General features: G+C 41.8%; 1 protein-coding gene across 2 annotated transcripts; it reads right to left on the bottom strand.

Annotated features, from left to right (window-relative positions):
* Positions 1–8,857: 8,857 nt before the first annotated feature.
* CUNH7orf25 (chromosome unknown C7orf25 homolog) lies at positions 8,858–11,679 on the bottom strand. 2 transcript variants are annotated; one of them, XM_012473462.3, is made up of 2 exons: positions 11,523–11,679; positions 8,858–10,524 (listed from the first exon to the last, which is right to left on the bottom strand). In XM_012473462.3, the coding sequence occupies exon 2, from the start codon at positions 10,501–10,503 to the stop codon at positions 9,238–9,240; it is 1,266 nt and encodes a 421-aa protein (XP_012328885.2). In that variant the 5' UTR covers positions 10,504–10,524; positions 11,523–11,679; the 3' UTR covers positions 8,858–9,237. The 2 variants fall into 2 exon arrangements, with proteins under 2 accessions (XP_012328885.2, XP_012328881.2); XM_012473458.3 differs by lacking the exon at positions 11,523–11,679 and adding an exon at positions 10,680–10,993.
* Between the last annotated feature and the right edge of the window lie 4,827 nt (positions 11,680–16,506).

Below are 16,506 nucleotides of genomic sequence, written 5' to 3'. Positions count from 1 at the left end.
AGGGAGAAAGGAAGAAAGAGAGGAAGGAAAGAAGGGAGGGAATGGGAGGGGAGGGGAGAGTAATGAGGTGGAGAGAGAGGAACATATAGAAACAATACATTTGTGATGGCAATTTTTATATAGTTTTTACTTTTGAGCCACAAATTTTATATCCTTATATTTTAAAGAATAAAATTAAGTTAAAAAAGAAAACTCTCCAATTGAAAATAAACAAGAACAAATGAAGCTCATTAGATGTCAAATTAGTAACACAGTCCCACAAGAAAAAAAATACATAATCATATGACTTTAAAACAGTGCTTTAACCTTATATCTGGGCTAAAAGGACACAAGAACTGCAAATAAATATTCATATTCATTCACTGACTTTATTGTAAGCAGTAATAATCATATTTTGAAACTTTTTCATGTATAGCACAGCATAAAGCAAATAAGTATGTTAGGAAAAAAGATATGTAGAGAAAGAGAAAAAAGTTTGAAATTAATGCTAAGTAAAAATCTAAGAATGTTCTATAATGTTAATTTTGGCCTTCCCCATCAGTCGAAGATATTTTAATTAATTTGAAATACATAAACATTTCCATTTTTGTGCGCTGCAAGAGCCCATGATCAATGACAGCTGAGTGGCACTGAGTACCCCTAATAGCCCTTGGACTTTTCTTCGGAAATGCCACGAACTAGGAAAGGCTCCTTGAAGAAACAGTGGATTCCAGGTCTCCGGCAGAAAGCACAGGCAACTCTGAGACATCTTGTTCTGCCAGAAAGCATGAAATCAAAGAGAATGGGATTATGTGAAAAAGACACAGGGATCTTGAAGGTGTTTCTACTGGCCAAAGTTTGGACAGTTAAAGCATCAAAAACAATAATAAATAAAAGGACAACATGAGAGATCACAGTGATGGAAATACTTGGCATCTTGACATAATCAATATCAATATCCTTGTGATATTGTACTACAGTTTTTCAAGATGTTCCCAATGGGGAAAACTGGGTACAATTTACATAGGTTCTCTCTGTATTATTTCTTACAACTTCACATGAATCTATAATTATCTCAAAATAATAAGTTTAATTTAAAAAAGTGAAGTAATTGATTTGGGCATATTTGAATATATAATAATTCATGAGTCCAACATAGTACTTACAAGATAGAATCTTCCTCCTGAAAGGTTCACATGATGTTATTGGAGGTGAGCATAACAGGAATCCCTCTCTGAAATCATTAACTGGAGAGAATCGAGGATACATACTGCCATTCCAGAAGGGGAGCCAAATGACCCCAGTTCCTAAGGCAAAGTGCTTCTTTATGAAAGAATGATAACTAATAAGTGTAGAGGAAATGATAGAATCGGGGAAATCACCATTTTGTCACTTGAATGGAAATATTTGATTAGGGTAATAATCATCAACACATGCTAAAATCTTAGGCAAAAGGGCAATCGGTAACTGAACATTCACACTGGTGCCAAAGCATGACTTCACAGTTTACTTGTCACAAGGGCAAAAACGGAACTTCACAATGGAGAGTTCTGGCTGTTACCACCTTATTCAAGGGACAATACTTGACATCACTAACGGTGGAAAAAACAGATATTATGTGCCCCCAGGTGTAACGAAAACGAGGAACACAGTATCAACTACAAAGTGTTCTTGCCTAAAATGTTTAACCAGAATTGAATTAGATTTCCTTTTCAGTTTACAGGAAATAAAACTGACCACTGGAAAACAACCAGAGAAATCAAGAAGATAGGATATTCTGTAAGACAACTGTCCTGGTGTCTTAAAGAAACTCGAAGTCATAAAAGGGTAGGGTAGTACTATAGATTGCAACTGAATTAAGAAACATTAAACCCAAATGCAGTATCTGGTGTTTCACTGGATTCTGGCAGACAACTCCCCCGACATCTGAATACAGATTGGGCACTAGATGATGCTCAGAATTATTAATTTCGTTAGATGTACTCATGGAATCATGGTTGTATAGAAAAAGGTTCTTTTTAGAGCCAAGTACTGAGGGATATACAGGTTAAATATCATAATGTCTATAATTTATTTTAAAATAATTTCAGCAAAAGAAAAACCAAGATAAAGCAAATACAGCAAAATAATCACTCTGTTTAAACCTTAGCGAATGGTACACCGGTGTTTGTATTCTAATTTTTTTCTGTATGTTTGAAAAATGAATTCGTTCCGTCTCCCCCATTCTGTCTATTGCGTCTTTTTAGAACAAATAAACTTTAATAACAGTTAGAAATATTTTCAACTACAAGTAATGGAAAAGCCAATTACAGTGGCTTAAATAAATTGGGACTGATCTTCTCACATAGCAAGAATTCCCGCGGGAAGCATACGTCAGCCCCAAAGCCTACACGCTACACTTGGTCTCTCTCTCATTACCATAACATGGAGGCAAGCACAGCTATCAACCACATCCAACCCTGCGGTGGAAGGAGAAGGCAGCGCTACTGCACTTCCACCCGTGTCTCAGAGGCAAGGAATCCGGCCGCCCAGCTAAATGCAACATTGGGAGCCTGAGGGTGTTAGTCTCCAGCCTCTATGGCACAGGCAGGCAAAGGCAGTGAGAACCGGGAGCCCGGTTTTATGCTCATATTCTCTGCCAGAACCTTTGATGGAATGCACTCATCTTTTCTCCATGTTTCAACATCTTGTTTATATTTTTTTATTGTTTAATTTCTTTTTGAATCCTGGGAAATTTACTAAGATTTATTCATTTCAGAATTTTTTTTAGCTTATCTACCTACTATTTTAAGGTTTATTTCTGAGATTTTTTATTTTAGTGAGTCTTTCTATTTCCTGAAGTTTTATTTGCTTGTACTCTTTTTTTTATACTTTCTTGTTTTTTTCTTTTTCTTTTTGCTCTGTTGCCCAAGCTAGAGTGCGGTGATGCAATCTCAACTCACTACAACCTCCAACCCCCGGGTTCAAGCGATTCTCCTGCCTCAGCCTTCCTACTAGCTGGGATTACAGGCACACGCCACCATGCCCAGCTAATTTTTGTAGTTTTAGTAGAGATGGGGTTTCACCATGTTAGCCAGGCTGGTCTCAAACTCCTGACCTCAGGTGATCTGCCTACCTTGGCCTCTCAAAGTTCTGAGATTACAGGTGTGAGCCACCATGCCCAGCCCCTTATAGTTTCTAGGCCTTCTTTTATCCTCTTTAATCATTTGCTATTTAGGTGAAGAGGGAAATGCCGTTTTTCCCCCTTTCGGATTTGCATGATGGTGGGGAAGTGCGGTTATATCCCCCAGTATACTCCTAGCCCTTCTCTCCTGGGAATATAGAGAAATGTATTTGATTGCAAGTTTGAGAGGAATGACCAGAGGCTTGGCTTGGCTCATCACTGCGCTTTTTCCTCTTGCGAACAAGCTTGCCACAGGGTGAGGTGTTCTCTGCAGCCCTTTTGGGACAAGCTCTCCTGCCACATGCCCCAGAACTACCTGCAACCAGGTAGTTAACGCCTGCCTGATTCTGGGCTTCATTATTAGGAAGCATTCGTGCTGCACATACAGACCACATCCTCCACCTCCACTGTGTGTGCAATGTTTGGTTGCAGGTGGTATTTTCAGCCTCCCTCTGCCACTTTGAATTTCTACATCTTTTTTTTTTATACAAAGGATAAATAAGGAACACTTCGAAGACCCCCAAACTTACTTTATATTATATTTTGCTATTATATATTTTTACCTATTATATATTCTATTTTATGTATTTTGTTATAATCTTACATTCTTGAACTAATGCTCCTCTTTATGTGTTGCTGATTCACTGGTGGTGAAAGGTTTCCTTCTACGTTTTGACAATTTCTCACTGTAAGCGCATCCAATCAAAGCTCAGTTCTTCTATAGAAATTTGTGTAGCTGGGAAACCGAAAAATCCCTAAGTCCAGAATGAGGTTGCATATGTTGCTCTCAGGTGTCTGAGGGAAAGTACTTGCCAGCGACCAATTTTTATACTAAGTTCACATCTCTAGATTTCCCCTGTGATACTATTAAAAGATTTGAACTCTGTGGGGCACAAGCTGGGCTTTGATTTCTTTCAGACTTTTCCCCCTCCCCCACTGAGAACCACTAGAGTCAAATCCTTGCTGTGTCCCTAGGCAATGTTTACAAGATCCTCTTTCATGGCACTACAGCCTTAAGGTTCTGAATCATGCAAAGGAGGTCTTGGGGTTACCTCTTTACCTCAAGCAGGCCTTACGCCTCTGATTCTATCCCAGCATAAAGGTTAATCCCCATGTCCCTACAATTAAAGTTGGGAACTCATCCTTGCCTTTTTTCCTCTTGGGAACAAGATTCTCAGGCTGGGTGCGATGGCTCATGCCTGTAATCACAGCATTTTGGGAGGCCAAGGCAGGGAGATCACCTGAAGTCAGGAGTTCAAGACTGGCCTGGCCAACGTGGCGAAGTCCTGTCTCTACTAAAAATACAAAATTAGCTGGCCATGGTGGTGTGTGCCTGTAATCCCAGCTACTCAGGAGACTGAGGCAGGAGAATCACTTGAACCCGTGAGGTGGAGGTTACAGTGAGCCAAGATTTCGCCACTGCACTCCAGCTCGCGCAACAAGAGTGAAACTCCATCTCAAAAAACAAAAAAATAAGATTCCCACAGGGTGAAGTGTTCTCTGCCTGAATCCATTTTATCTGCAAGGCCATTTTGTCTGGGATGTTTATGTATCTTTTTAAACTGAAATTTTGCTCCAGTTTCTTTTTTATGCAATCTTGTCAGGTTTTAGTATCAGAGTTATACTCATCTTCTGTAAAAAGAGTTTGAAAACATTTCCAATACAGTGGTGACCTAAGACAGTCATCCTATTATAACATAAGTCAAGAAACACCCCATGGGGCCTGCACCCAGGCCCTGTTCTCAAACAGGAGAGCAGGCCAAAGTTCTCCTCCTGGAGCAAGGGATGGGGAGTAAGCAGAACACCGCATCTTACCACTTTACATATTTCAAAACCACAATCCCAGCACTTTGGGAGGCTGAGGCGGGTGGATCACGAGGTCAAGAGATCGAGACCATCCTGGTCAACATGGTGAAACCCCGTCTCTACTAAAAATACAAAAAAATTAGCTGGGCACGGTGGCGCGTGCCTGTAATCCCAGCTACTCAGGAGGCTGAGGCAGGAGAATTGCCTGAACCCAGGAGGCAGAGGTTGCGGTGAGCCGAGATCGCGCCATTGCACTCCAGCCTGGGTAACAAGAGCGAAACTCTGTCTCAAAAAAAAAAAAAAAAAACCACTTATGGGGCTGTGCTCCATATTACCTTTTACAGCACAAGGATTATTAGGTATTTAAAAAGTTTTTTCTTGCCTAATAAAGTTAAACAACTTGCCTAATAAAGTTAACTGGACCTGCACATATTTTGGAGAACTTATTTAACTACTTTAACAATTTTTTAAATGGTTATTGCTTATTTAGGCTTTCTATTCTTCAATTCTAATTTACATTTTCTAAGACAGTCATCTGTTCCAATGAGATTTCCCAGTATATCACAATTATCTATATATTTCCCTCAAAGCTGTTTTATATCGTTCTTGGGCTTGCAGCTAGCACTCTTATTTTATGCTGTCTGGTTTTTATGCCTCATTCACAATTCTTTTGATTTATCTTTTTTCTTGTTTTCTTTTTTCTTTTTTTTTTTTTTTTTGAGAAGGGGTTTCACTCTGTTGCCCAGGCTGGAGTGCAGTGGTACAATCACAGTTCACTGCAGCCTCAACCTCCCAGGCTCAGGTGAACCTCCCACCTCAGCCTCCCTGGTACCTGGGACTGAAGGAGCACACCACCACGCCTGGCTAATTTTTGCATTTTTTTTTAGAACTGCGGTTTCACCATGTTGCCCAGGCTGTTCTCAAAGTCCTGTGCTCAAGGAATCCACTCTGTCTCAGGCTCTCAAAATGCTGAGATTACAGCTGTGAGCCACAGTGCCCAGCCTGACTTGTCTTTTTCTACATGGACTACATTTATTCTCCATCCTCACCCTTCATTTGAAATTTATTCAGCTATTCAGATTGGTTTAATTAATACTATCACTTATGTTCCCTGTTTGATACTCAAAACTAAATAGTTCTATTTTTCAATAACAGAATTTCAAAGTGTCTGTTGACTGTAAGAAAGATGAGGATTTTTAGCTTGTTTTTACTTTCCTCGACCACTTCCAATTCCCAGGCATAATGATAGTTTATTACACATCTACACTCTTCAGAACTATTTGGACATTTGTTTGCTTTATAGCTGTGATTCCTTTGACTTGCCAGTTAACTGATATTTAATTGAACCTTCCTTTTATAACTTCCCTCATTGTTTTTATTGTCTTTTTTTTTTTTTTGAGATGATGTCTTGCTCTCAGCTTACTGCAGTCTCTACTTCCTAGGTTCAAGCGATTCTTTCTCCTGCCTCAGCCTCCTGAATAGCTGGGATTACAGGCACCCGCCACCATGCCTGGCTATTTTTTTTTTTTTTTTTTTTTTTTTTGAGACGGAGTTTCGCTCTTGTTACCCAGGCTGGAGTGCAATGGCGCGATCTTGGCTCACCGCAACCTCTGCCTCCTGGGTTCAGGCAATTCTCCTGCCTCAGCCTCCTGAGTAGCTGGGATTACAGGCACGTTTCACCGTGCCCGGCTAATTTTTTGTATTTTTAATAGAGACGGTGTTTCACCATGTTGACCAGGATGGTCTCGATCTCTTGACCTCGTGATCCACCCGCCTCGGCCTCCCAAAGTGCTGGGATTACAGGCTTGAGCCACCGCGCCCGGCAATTTTTGTACTTTTAGTAGAGGTGGGGTTTCACCACATTGCCCAGGCTAGTATCGAACTCCTGACCTCAGGTGATTTGCCCACCTCGGCCTCCCAAAGTGCTGGGATTACAGGCATGAGCCACCGCGTCCAGCCTTTATTGTTTCATTTTTTACCTTTATGAAAGGAATGTTCTGGCCAGTGGGAATAGACCTTGAGTGTAGGTCATGTGTGTGGTTTCTAGGGAAGATGCCGTTTCTTACATTCCAGGATCCAGTGCCCTCCTATTTGCGCCTATCTATTGCTTGCGTTATTTATTATATTGTTAGGAATTGTAATCACTAGAATGCTAAGAAGAACATCATGGTTTTTGGCAGGGCCACATCTGTGGCCACTTCACATAGCAGTTTCTTCAAAGAGTGCTGTGGCCTGTCCACTTTCTAGTTGGCAAAGATCCCAAGTTCTTAGTACTGACTGATTCATAGAGAGCAGGGATAGAAATCTACCTTCTTCCTGCTACTCCTTGAAAACAAGTATTTTATATGTCATTCCTTTTGTACTGTGTCTGGCATATGGCTGTCACTCAATGCTTATTAATGAATGAGTACATTAATGTCAATTCTGCCTCAAACAAATCCAAGATGTATCTATGACTCTACAGTCCATCATTCCTGCTCTAGCTAAGGGCATTATAGTCCGAGCTTTACTTCCTTCTTTCTCCACACTACAGATTTTTGAGTTTTCCTGAAGAGACCTGATCATAAGCCACCCTTTCTTAAAAATTACCAATTGTTCTCTAACGCCAAACTCTTTAAAGAACGACTATTTTTCTAGCTCCAGCTCGTTTTATAAACTGTCCACTTGAGCCTGGTCCCTGAACAGGTCTTAATATTCACAGCTGTGTACTTTTCCAATCCCACTCCCCCATGTACTTTTGAGTACCCTTTCTCACACATCTTGTGAAATTTCACACCCCAAACCCTCAAAATGTCACTTCCTCTCTGACTTCCTGACCTCATAGCAAGTATTCCTTTACTCTGTCCCCATAGTATTTTCAACATAACCTAGAGAATTTAGTAAATTTAATTGCACTTCAGTTGTTTACTTCCATTTTAGACGTAAGAATTCCTTAGAGCAAATATTCATCTTTTCATACCAAACTATTATAATGCTTGGTACCTAATAGTAGTACGAAGCACTACATGACCTTAATAGGTGTTCAGAAAGCTTAAATTCAATTTCTAACACTAGACAATATACCACTCTACACTAAATTGGAAGCAAATTACAGCCTTTCTGCTAGGAAATGTATTCTGACTTAGTAAAACACTCTCTCCCCAGAGAACCACCCCCATACACTTAAATTTGCATTCATTTCAGGGTGTTCATGAATGCCAATAATCAAATTCCACCCCCTCAACAAACACTGTGGCTGTAAATTGAGATTCTCTTCACACAAATAGGACATTTGGCATGGTAGAAGATCAGGCTGTGGCTACAAACATCCAAGTATTAAAACCAGCTCCTACACTAAGCATAAGTTAATATTTAAGCTCCAAGACTCAAATTCCAAATTTTTGTGTGAATACCTATCAACTTCACTAATTAGTTTTGCTTTATTGAAAACTGATAAAGTATCTAGTGCAATGTAGCCATTAAAGTGTATTATTAACCACAACTTGTGTCACGCAATTGGCATGGAATATCCTGTCACTATCTCATGAAAGTGAGGTAGTGCATTTGTCACTTGCCACTTGCAAATGAAACATGACAGTATTCATTGTTCAAATACTTGCAATATGGGGGCTCTTTGTATTTAAAAATCAAATTTGAATTTTTAAAATCTTTTACATAGTCCTTTTTCAATTCATTCAAATTAGTATTTTACCTTAAGTGTTCTATCTTATAGTAGTAAGACTGTTGGCTTTTTCACAAAAGTATACCAATGGTTTCATGGCACTCAGATAACCATAATTCACTTTTTGCAAATACACCTATCAGACTGCACCTGATATATAGCAATCAATTAAGTTTTTCATTAATGGTTAACTTTAGAATCTAAAATTAATTATAAACAACTACCTCCCAGCCTAAACCACATAAAGCAATACAATGAAAAGCAGACTTTAGTTTTCTCCAGATATTTAATGCAAGATGCAATGTAGCCATATTCCATGAAACGTGGTTACCAGTAGGGGAGTTGTAGCCCTACCGAATCAAAGTATTACAATACAGCTGAAAGCTTTATATAGACGTATTTCTGTTCTTACTTGCACTAATGTAGACAGTTTGATAGATAAGCTTGTCTCTTGTGCTTTTTCTACCTTGGGGAGTTACATACTTTAGATGAGACACAAAGAAACTCTACTGGTTCAAGAGTTCTAAGTTTTACTTTGACTACAGCCTTTTTTTCCCCCAGTTTAGATGGGAAGAGCCAGCCTTTGGTATAAATAACTTACTTCCACAACAATATTTAAAGGGCATCTTTAGTGTTCACTGTCAGTTGTGTAGTCTTTTGGTAAGGGGGTGGCTAGAGCCTCTTTACTCTCAGTAAGTGCTCTGGGCTGATGGATAAACACACTGAATTTAACACCCTGGTTGTTTGCAGCTCTGACAAAACCACTATTAGCAGTCATTGTGATGGCTTTTAGGGTGTCTCCTGTCCCAAAAATTGTTAATGAGCGGCTATTAATTTTTGAACTGGCCACTAGTCTCAAGGCACGCTCAGAAGGCTGATCTGGTACTACATTAATTCGCTTAATTAACATAGTGGCCCTCTCTCTCTCCCCACGTCCTCCTAAGGTATCTAAAATAGACTGAAAGTCCTTGACAGCAGATTCACAAGCAAACAACTCTTTGTCCTTCATAAAGGCCTCCAGCTGAGGTAGAACCTGCTCTTTCCTCTCTTGCTCTGCTTGTTCTGTGAGCACTTTTTCTTTGAAAATAAAGTGGCAGCCTCCATAGCTGAGGGCAGATACATATGTGATTAAAGTAGTAATGTCCAGATTTACCCTTCTGCACACATCGACCTTAATTTCTGTTGGAAATGCAACACTTGCTAGTATATTTTCTCGGTCTACTCTGGTCACCTGCAAAAGTTCAGGGCCCTCATCATCTGATTCACTCTCACTCGGTTGGAGCTCTTCAGGGTGATCTAACAGAGAGTTGACTGCTACTATGTCTCCTCTCACAGATATGCCCATTTCTTTCAACTTCTCTGCCATGGGACTGGAGACACTGTTGTAAAATGCAAAGATGATGTGAGGGTTGCTATATTGCACGGGCTGCTGGTGACTGGCCTGGAGGAAGTCTTCGGCCTGCTCAATGATGCTTTTGTCACCATACTGGCCCCTGCCCAGCCAGATGTTATGAAGAGCTTCAGCCTTCCGGCCAATGGCTTTCACCCAAGTATGACCACCATTTGCAACTACATCTACCACAAGGGTCTGCTTTTCTCCCAAGGTATCCGTGTAACCAAAGACGTGAAGAACACTAACAACTTCTTCCAGGTTTTCTGCTGATTCCACAATGGCTCTCAGGTGTGTTAGGTTAGTGCTCTGTAAATGAGATTCTTTAATAGCTACTTTCCCAGCTTCTACTTTCTGTAAGAATTTTAATTCTGCCTTCAATTTGCTGCACAGCTTTGCACCACCTTCTATGCCACCTTTTCTTGACCTAGAAAGTGATTCTGCTCTCTTGATCAGTTCCTTGGCTATGGCGATTCGTTCACAGAGCATGGAATGTGCAGACATGCTGTCAGCATTATTCCTTTCCTAGGGAAAGAAACAAGGCAAATTTGAGTAGTCTCCTAAAATTATGACAATCAATTCTTCACTGATGATTAAAAACTTCAATCTAGCAAGACAGCTTATGGAGGCTGAGTCTAGAACCTGGGCTTGTGTATGTCTCATTTTGGTGTGACTCTCACCTCTGATAGCTAAGGAAAGGATGGCAGCTATACTTTTGAACTCTTCTTCAGCTATGTCTGACACACTTTAGACCTTCATTTCTTCAGCTTGAAAGCCATGGGGACACGGCATGTCCTAGGTTAGGATAAAATGCAAGATTTGGGCAATCTGCTATATAAATAATTCCTTTATGTCTATCAGCGGCCTAACTGCTGAGAAATTTTAATAGAAAGCTTGGAGGTCAAGGTAAAAATGCTGAAAACAAAAATACACACAAACTGTCCAAACCAAGTGTCTGTCCTAAACTGAGCACTTCAGCCTCCCTAACCTTTTACTCCTTCCCGAGTTGGTCTCCTTTAACCGGTTGCCTCATGATTTTCCCCCAGGCTTGGGGTACTTACAGCAAAAAAAAAAAAAAAAAAAAAAAAAACCTGCCTCACTTCTGCATTTGACGTCAACCCAGACTATTTTAAAAGACCAAAGAAGACCACCAACTTAGTCCCACTCCCACTCCGACTCCGACTCTGAAGGAAAAACCCGAAGATGAAACTAAACTCCAAGCTGCACCCCGCGGCGGCCGTGCAGGCGCCCACAGCGCAGGTCGCCAGGTGGGCGGGCCAGAGGCCGGCGTGGCCTTCCCGGTGGGCTGCCGGCCCTAGGCCCTGCCAGGCTATCTGCACAGCTGGGCCCTGCCTGGAGGGGCCTGGCGAAAAGCTCCCACGGCTAGCGCCGCGACTCAGGGGCGAGGCGCGGAGAGCGCGCGGCCGACCCCCTTCCCGCCGGCCCGGCCCGGCCCAACCCCCTCTAGCCTCACAAGGGGCGCCCCGCTCCCAGCCACCCCGCCTCGCTCCCCGGCTCCTCACCGGCAGCGCCCAAAACCGCGAGCGCGAGCACGCAAGCGCGTGCACGCAAAGGCCAGGACCCGCCGGAAAACCTCAACCGGGCAGCCCCCACCCCGCTCGAACGCCGAGGCGGCTCCACCAGCGCGAGCCCCGCCGCCTCGGGCGCCTCTTGCGTCACGTGGTTCCGGGCCGAGTGACGCCAAACCTGAGATTCCCAAGCGGCAGCGCGGCCTCCAGAGCTGGGTTGACGCTGGCGTGACGTCCATGTTTGTTGAGGGCACCTGGCTTCTCCCGCTTTCGCCGTCGGGTGAGCCTGGAAGTGCGCACCCACCTGGCTCCAGGAAGAAGCAGGGACCTAGCTCGCAGGCTGGGTTCTCACTCCCACTGGGGGTGTCGGCCACTGGATCGCAACCGGGTCCTAGGCATTTGGGGGGCTCATTTTAGCAGAAGAAACACGCTGGAGAAGCTTGTCATTGTTGACAGCTGAGAAGCACTGCCGCTGGGACTTCTGCCTCCGAACCAAAGCACTTCCACTGCATTGTCCTGGGCCCTCCACACAACGTGTGCCGTCTTTCTGAAGAGGAGAAATGATTGCATAGCTTCCTAGGAGCTGGGATATTCATGTTAGCCTAGTAGAGTGTCCAAAGTCACCCAGAAAGATTAGGGCTATAATAAGGTAAAGCTAATTTAAAATATTAAAGAGGACTTCCAGTTGTAATTAATCCTGTGTATCCTGCTCCTTCTCCAAATCTTAAATAACAGTAAAGCAATGACAAAGGAAATAAACCCACAAAGACAGAAAGAACAAGAGATGACTGCTGACAGGTTCTACCAACATTTTTGGAGGACAAGAGCAGTAACTTATTCAGTCCTTACAACGTGGCAGACATTGTTCTAAGTGTTTTACACATTATTCAATCCTCTAAACTACCTAAAAGGTGGATATTAAGTATATTTTACAGATAAGTGAGCCATAGAGAGGTTACCTCCTGACACCCTCTCTGCAGATGGAGGTGTCAGGAGAGCTGAGCAAACTGCCTGTAGAAGGGGATATTTAGCCAGTGATTCACAAAGCAGGACCCCAGAAGGCTTCAGGTGCCTTGTAGGTAGAAAGAAGGGGAGGCAGGATTGAAAATGTAGATTGTTCAGGCAGAAGACTAGTTTTAAGAAGCTGAAGATAGGGCATCCAGACACAAAGCCTAACAGTATGAGAGGTGCCATCATGAAGTTTTCCTACTGAATAGTGCAATGCCAGTATCCACTTCTCTGCCCCTCCCATAATGAAAGCACCCCTCTACCACTCCCTACCACTCTCCCCCCAAAACCCTATTTTTCTTTGAAGAAATAAGTAGATGAGAGACCCTAGAGAAATGTCTTGGAGATACCAACATTCTGCATCCCCCTGGTGTGAGCCTCACAAACACAGCATTTTCCAACATTTTTGTTTGGAATTTGAAGGAAATGGAAAACGGAACAAAATGGTCTCAAAAAGTATTCTATAACTAACATCTTCTAATAAAAGATATTTTGGCTACAAAACAAGAGGATTTCTTTTTTTAAGGGGAGACAGCAGAGCACAGGAAATGGTTCTTCTATAGTAAAAATTATATCCCAAATTTTAAAACATCAATGTAAGAGTTGGAAAAACTTAGAAAGTAGAAATAGATGAAAAATGAGCAAAAATGAAAGGATTCAATATCCAATTAACAGGAGTTTAGAAACAAAAACAAAATGAAGAGAAAAATTTTCAAAAACTTAATACTAGAAAATTTATCAAACAGAAAGGTTGTTTTTCACAGTGCAAGGGCCTACTGAGTGCTCACCACAATGACTATTAAGAAACTCACACAAAGGAGCATGGTTGTAAAACTTCAGAACACAGCAGATAAGAGAAAAACTAAGAGCTGCAGAGGGGGAAACTTACAAAGGATTTGGCATCACATACACAATAGTATCAGGCTTCCCATCAGCAACACTGGAATTTAGAAGGGAGTAATGCTTTCAAAACGTGGAGATAAATTTATTTCTAACTTAGAATTTTTAACCCAGCCAATTCAGAGAGAAAGCAAGGAGAATAAAGATAGTTTCAAACAAGCACCTAGCCTGGATTGGAACAGGAAGTCAGAGGGTTCTAGAGAAACTTCTCTGAGGTGTGGGGAAGAGAACTGTTACAGACTGCCTAATACCTTATTTATGAGGTAAACAGTATGCAGAGGGTGTTTTCTCTGAAAACAAAGTAACCAAAAAAGTGGGCTGGGTGCCGCCATGGCTCATTTGATTACAAGTGTTGGGATTACTACAAGTAGTGAGATCTGTCTCCACAAAAAATAGAATTAGCTGGGCATGGCAGCTGACATCTGTATTCCCACCTACTGCAATGACTGGGCTGGGAGGATCATTTGAGCCCAGGAGCTCAAGGCTACAGTGAACCGACTTGTGCCACCTCACACCTCACTCTAGCCTGGGAGATAGAGCAAGACAGTCTCGAAAATTAAAAAAAGCAGTATCATCCCCCAGGAATGTTGTTTAGGAATGTAATAGTAGTATACCATCATAAGAAAAACCCTCAACATGATTTAATTGAGGTAAGGAGAGGGAAGTCAGTGTGATATGATTCTAAATTCTCATCTTGCACAATGGAAAGTTTGGCAGCTCAACTCCAGAAATCCAAGAAAAAGGCATATAATCCTATTTTGAAATATGGAGACAAGTACCTGATGAAATACCTAAAAAAGTCAAAACTGATAGCTTTCAGGGAGAACTCACATGTTACTTAACTTTTTAAATATGCTCATGCTTAAGTTATCAATTAATTGGCAGCAGATATTGCCAGGTCCATAAGTTCTTTGAGAACAGGGTGGAGGGAAGAGCTCTAAATTGAAGGAACTGAGGCAATGTGACTTTCATACAGAACCACCAGGACTAGTTTTCAGGAAATTTAGAATTCTAATCCAAGGGAACTCTCAACTCCTATGCTCTTGGGCAATTCACTGAACATCAACTTGCTCTTCTTTGCAATGCCAGGGCTCAGAGAGCTTGCCTACACGGGTGATGAGACTCCTGATAAAAAGGTGAGGTAAGTACCAAGAGTTGGCAGTTTCATTCTATGAAAAAAATTGAGCAATAAAAACCCTTCAATGTTCCCTTATCACCTACTTGATGCCTGAGAGGCTGTGCAAGGTAATTACCTCAAAGTTGGGTTGCTTTTTTTCCTCCCCCACAGGGATGCTTGAGTGTATCAGCACTCAATAATTATAAAGCTCTGTATTAGTATTTTTTTTTTTTTTTTTTTTTTTGAGACGGAGTCTCGCTCTTGTTACCCAGGCTGGAGTGCAATGGCGCGATCTCGGCTCACCGCAACCTCCTCCTCCTGGGTTCAGGCAATTCTCCTGCCTCAGCCTGCTGAGTAGCTGGGATTACAGGCACGCGCCACCGTGCCCAGCTAATTTTTTTGTATTAATAGAGACTGGGTTTCACCATGTTGACCAGGATGGTCTCGATCTCTTGACCTCGTGATCCACCCGCCTCGGCCTCCCAAAGTGCTGGGATTACAGGCTTGAGCCACCGCGCCCGGCCCTGTATTAGTCTTCTTTAGTCCCCCTTTCAACTGCCTCCTGTCCCCGTGTATGTGAATATTAAACATCTCCATGTTTCATTGCCAATAATTGCTTTGCAAATTTAAATTCATGGTTCAGTAAGGAACTGGGAAGAAGTAGAACAAATGGGGTTAAAATGTTTTAAGGGTGAAAACCACAAAAATGAAAAGATACAAAATGAACCAAAAGAAGGGAAAGGCTATGAACATTAGGAACATTATGACACTTAAGCCAAAATCTACAGGCTGGAAATCGTTCAAGAGTTTTGGAATGTTTAGGGAGGCAGTGGGTTGCTACATCAAAGAACCCTTTCCCAAGAACTAGAACAAAAAGTAACAACTTAATTTTAAGGCTCATGGAAAAAATAAACAGAACAAAGGGAGAAGTGTTGTAGGCAGCTTCAACTGGAACTGGGCTTTGCATTTAATGAGGGCAAGAGGCAGAAAACAGAACCTGGATCAAATCTGATTCAGCTGATTTTTCCTCCCTTTATTCTTTAGGACTAATTCTGCTGGCACACAATAAAAACCTACATGAGTTTTCCTTACATCTTAAATATTACATGCCTTTAATTTTCCCTTCTTTGTAGAATTTTGACATTCCTTTGGTCTTTTGATACTGGACATTACAGAAAGACTATACAAATTTAACAGCAGCTAAACAAGTACTTAACTATTAACCATGCCAGGCTTTAATTTGTGTTATCAAATTCAGTCCTTAGAAAACCCTGAGATAAGGCTGGACACAGAGGTTCATGCCTATAATCCCAGTACTTTCAGAGGCCGAGGCAGGTAAATCGCTTGAGCCTAGGAGGTGGAGACCAGTCTGGGCAACATGGTGAAACCCCATGTCTACTAAAAATACAAATATTAGCCAGACGCGGTGGTACAAACCTGTAGTCCCAGCTACTCGGGGGGCTGAGGTAAAAGGATGGATCACCTAAGCTGGGGTGGATGAGGCTGCAATGAGCCAAGATCACACCACTGCACTCCCATCTGGGTGACACAGCAAGACTGTCTCAAAAAAACCAAACCAACCCTGAGATTGCCTCCACCGTCACTCAGCCAGTAAGTGGGAGAGTTGAGACTTGACTTCAAAGGTCGTTCTTTTTTGCTACTAGGTCCTTTCTAGTGTGCTAAAGTCAAAATATATCAAGAGCCTCCAAGAGAGATTATTAGATGAGGCCAAGATAAACATCTTGAAACAGGAAGCCAGAGTTACCATCTTTCATTTCCTATAATGCTTTTGTCACCTAAAACAAGATATGGGTATTACAGTAATGGTAGGTAACAGAACTGGTGATCCTGACAAAAATCTCCAAAATAAGGTTATTTTCCCTAAACTAAATCTTAGAATCTTTTGAGCTACATTTTTAAATCGTGGAATTGCCCATATACTTTCACGTTGGT

The sequence above is a fragment of the Aotus nancymaae genome, unplaced genomic scaffold, assembly GCF_030222135.1.
Source record: "Aotus nancymaae isolate 86718 unplaced genomic scaffold, 86718_ANA_hifiasm-v0.15.2.pri h1tg000065l, whole genome shotgun sequence".
Classification (NCBI taxonomy): Eukaryota; Metazoa; Chordata; class Mammalia; order Primates; family Aotidae; genus Aotus; species Aotus nancymaae.
This window is presented reverse-complemented; position numbering and strand designations above follow the sequence as displayed.

What these genes read in the sequence shown, in the direction of transcription:
- CUNH7orf25 (XM_012473462.3), bottom strand. Translation starts at nt 10,503, where the DNA reads ATGTCTGCACATTCCATGCTCTGTGAACGAATCGCCATAGCCAAGGAA.